The sequence below is a fragment of the Nothoprocta perdicaria genome, unplaced genomic scaffold (assembly GCF_003342845.1).
Source record: "Nothoprocta perdicaria isolate Ctin4 unplaced genomic scaffold, notPer1 scaffold_143, whole genome shotgun sequence".
Lineage (NCBI taxonomy): Eukaryota > Metazoa > Chordata > Aves > Tinamiformes > Tinamidae > Nothoprocta > Nothoprocta perdicaria.
The window spans coordinates 1,641,667-1,645,866 of record NW_020454572.1 but is presented as its reverse complement, the minus strand read 5'-3'; the positions used below and the strand labels follow the sequence as shown (position 1 = coordinate 1,645,866).

At 52.8% G+C, this 4,200-nt stretch overlaps 1 protein-coding gene across 1 annotated transcript in view; it reads right to left on the bottom strand.

Moving 5' to 3' along the window:
• Positions 1-318: 318 nt before the first annotated feature.
• GFOD2 (glucose-fructose oxidoreductase domain containing 2) overlaps positions 319-4,200 on the bottom strand; it is a 6,044-nt gene continuing 2,162 nt past the window's right edge. The window contains exon 2 of the mRNA XM_026034443.1: positions 319-2,041. Coding sequence (XP_025890228.1) covers positions 1,143-2,041 — 899 coding nt within the window. The 3' untranslated portion in view covers positions 319-1,142. The remainder of the gene's footprint in view (positions 2,042-4,200) is intronic.

The window sequence follows — 4,200 nt, the reverse complement described above, 5'->3', positions numbered from 1 at the left end:
ACACGTGGACACCCAGTGCCTTTTCTTGGGCACTACAAAGGCATGCCCGTGTTTTTCACAGGGCACGGAAAGGAGGGAGGACGGAGCGGGCAGTTATCCCAAACGCACACGGCTGYGATGATCAGAGACAGAGCAAGAGCAGAACCTTCTTGGCTGCCACAAAACACCAGCTGCAGGCGCCCCGCGCCGGCCCCTCGCGGGGATGACCCTCTGCTCCTGCTCCTGAGGGGGCTTTCAGCCGCTCCAAATCAAACACACAAGGAAGAGCTGCCTAAATAATGCCCTCAACAACCACAACTTTTTATTTCTGTAGAAAACAAGTCAGATGCTCTTCAGGAAGGACCAGCTCATGAAAAAGCTGCTTGCGTGTCACAACGTACATAAATACACAGGGTTACACGTTAGTGGGAAAGCACACTTTAAAAGCTTTCAAGTACACAAAATAAATGTAGTAAAACTGGATTCTCCTTTCCAAACGGCTGCCTAAGAGAGAAACGTGTCCCAAAGGGAACGAGCTTCCCCTCGCGCTGGGCCGGGAAGCTCCTYTGGACGAGGGCGTGAGGTGGCCAGGGCCAGGAGATAGAGACGCAGTGCTTGAGATCGGGAACAAGCTTCCCRGGACGGGGACAGTCCCCGCTCCTTAGCCACGGGGCTGGCTGTAGTGTGAACACAACCGCGCCCCACRGCAAAGGCAGCCCGGCAGTCGATGCTCCCCAATCCCGCTCTACTTGCTTTTATGCTAAAACTGTTAAAATAAGCACCGGTTCTCCTGGGATCGCAAGGATCCCAGGGATCCTTGGATCCCAGGATCTCCTGGGATGCAAGGGCAGAGATCCCGCGCTTCCCTTCAGCTGCTGCACGTGCAAAGGGCAATTCAAGTTTTCTTTACAGTCTCCAAGACAGAGAAAAAAACAAACCAAAAGAAAAAAAACAAACACTTGGAAAACCCGAAATACTCAAAAACTCTTCACAGACTTTCCAATCAGAACAGTTTCTATCAGCACGTGACATATTTTACACACATAAAAAACAAAGCTTCAAGAGACTCAGCATATTAAATAAGAATCGACATATCCTAAAACCAGAGATTTTTATGGTTGCAGCCAGAACCGTTAATGGTCCCAGCAGGCCAGACGGGCCGCTCACAAGTTATTTCTCTGCAGCGCCTCGCAAAGGTTTTGATTGGCGTCCGGCTCCTCAGTCATCACCTCCACGGCCTCCCACTCCCCCGAGCGGCTGGACTTCTTGATGGCCTCGACCACGCTCTGCATGTAGAGGCCATCCTCAAAAGAGGCCGCCATAGAAACAGGTTTATGATCCCACGTCCGCCGGTCCTCCTGGTCTTGGAAGGACTGTCGCAAGGCTTGCACCATGTACACCATTCCTTTCAGGTAGAGCAGCGGGATGTCTTTAAAGCCCTTTTCCAAAAGGCCCTTGTTGACAGTCAGAGGATCTGTAAACAGCAGCTCTTCCTGCAGCGCCGTGTTCTTCTGCCCATACAGGTCCGTGCCACGGGCCACGAGGCGCCCGGCGGAGCCGACCACCATGACCTCATGGGTGAAGGAGCCGGGCATGTTGAAGTTGAGAGTCACAGTGCAACAGACGCCCTCGCTCATGAGCATCTGGAAGAAGCAGAAGTCATCGCTGGTGACGTGGCGGATGCCGCTTATGGCCGTGTTCTGCTTCACAAAAGTCTTGAGCAAGCCGTGGACTTTGTGGGCCCTGCGGCTGGTGAGGTGAGTGAGGAGGTCGATGATGTAGGTGCCCATGGTGTGCAGGCCGCCTCCCCCCATGAGCTCGTCACAGATCCAGTTGTACTTGTGGCTCAGCAGGCTCCCGCCGTACACGCGCACGTCGCAGATCATCACGTTGCCCACGTAGCGCTCCTCTATCAGCTGCTTCATCTTCCCAAAGGCGGGCAGGAAGCGGAGAACGTTGCCGACGAGGCTCATCAGCTTGGGGTAATACCTGGCGGCCGTGACCATCCGGAAGGCGTCCACAGAGGTAGCGGCTTTCTCGCAGATCACGTTCTTCCCTATTCCTGCAGCGCAAAACAGGGAATCGTCACTGCGCGCGGGCAACCCAAGCACGCTCACGTGCTCCCGAGGCAACCGCCACGCGACGGTTCCCAAGAGCCCGGCTCCCTGCGCAATTCCAAAGGTTTAGGAAATGAAATAGCAACGTGGAGCAAGCAGTGAGACTCCAAGCTGCTTCCAAGCCGTTCCAGTTGCAGAGCCACCACACTCCRACAGGGAAAGGCTCCAAAGAAGGAGAGTTTTTAGGACTGTGACAGGATGCGACAGTGTTGGCCCTGTGGTGGGACAGCTCAGCCGATCCGCTTTAATTCTGTTCTCTCCCATTAAGGGTAGCAGCCAGAGGGTATTTTGTTTAGAAGGATGCTTCAAAATGGAACAGTCCCACTAACATAAACCCAGCCTACCCTGGGCTTCCCAAATCCTTAAGACTGAGCAACTGCTTTAAACTCTCCTCAGGAAGACCCACCGCCACCACCTTCTGCTTTCTCTGCTTCCCCCCAGTAGGGAGCTCCTCCACATCTTGCCAGATGACGTATTTCTTTGCAAGGAATGCCTCATTTTKCAGGAAATCTCCCTCTTGCCGTAAGAGTTGGGTGAAATGAGGTAAAACGCATCAAAACAAGACTAAGAGCCAGAGCAGGAAGATCATCGTGGCAATCGGCGCTCCGCAGAGAAAAGGCGACCGAAGGGGAGATTTGATGACAACTTTTTACTTTGCACTTCTTAYGAATGTCTTATTAAAATAAACTCAAAGAAACGGGAGATAAGGTATTTAGGGGCCTGCGTAGAGGAGTCAAGAATTAGAAATAATGGTTTTGTAAGTGGATYGCTTCCAGAGCACAGCTAATCGGAGAGCAAGACACTTTGGTCTGCAGCTCTAGGACAGCTGCAGCAGTGGGGAGGACTTCTGCGTGCAGGGTTAAACAGAAAGGCACCTRTAGGAGTCGGGTAGGGGGGAACTGCATTTACAGGCTGACCCAGGCCAATAAATTCCTGCTTTTTCTAAGCAGAAACCAAGCGACACAGGAGAGCACCTCAGGGCAAGCTCCAGCCTCAATCCCCCATCCACACTCTGCTGGGATTCCTTCTCCCTTCCCCATCCTCACCTTTYCCTTGCTTCTTTGCGGCACAGCTGTATCCCACAGGGCTGCAGTTCCTGCATCCAACACTCCCCCTCCTGGCTGCACCAGGGAAGTGGTTCCTGGAGCCCCTGGAAGGGTCCAGGGGCTGGTGAGCAGGATGAAGCTGGGAATACAAGGGAGCTCTCGACCCAGCCAGGGAACACGTGGAGCTAAAGCCACCCCTAGGCACGCGTTTCTAACSGGCAAACTGAAAAGCCAGTCAGAAGGACAGGGCTCCACCGCCGTCATCGCTTTGAGTACGAACAGCTCTCACCCAAAGAGCACCAGAACAATGAAACTCTCTTTTTGTTAATTTTTCCCACTATTTTCCAAAGACCTGAAATAAATGGCCATCCAAARGAGTTTTGGTGACCAGGTCACACTCCCTGGAGTCCCCAGGGGTTCGGCTGTGCTCCCAGCTCTCTTGCTGCTTACCCCCCGGTCCCCGTTCAGGAACCTTTTCTGACCCTCCTGCGCCCAGTTCCTGCTGCCAAGATGGGCAAAACCCAGCAGCGAGCGAGGMGCAAGTCAGAGGGGCAACAAGGGAAAAGCCCTCACCAAGATCTTCTCGTGACGACGCTTTTGGCCTGGATGCCACCCTGTGCCACGTGCTGTAGGTGTCCCTGCTCGAGCAGGAGGCTTGGACTAGAYGATCTCGAGAGGTCCCTTCCAACCTCAACCATTCTGTGATTCTGTGATATCTAAGGCTCAGGAAGAGCGGAGCCAGATGTTAGAGGAAAGCAGCCCTAGTGCTTACTGAAACTGAGCAAGGGGCACCAGTTCTCTGCAGCTTCTGGGCTCTAGGGCCACCTGCACCGGGAAAAAGAGGGCACTCTGTACTTCAAATGCCTGGCTTGAACACAGGCCCAAGCAAGCTGCAAGAATGAGCTAATAAATTGGAGTTAAGGCTGAAAAAAACAACCAAATGACAAAACATCCTGCAGTAAAACTCAGAACCGGCATTGGTTGTGGTAGTGGAAAGCAGAGGGGAAAAAGAAAAAGAAAAAGAAAAAGAAAAAGAAAAAGAAAAAGAAAAAGAAAAA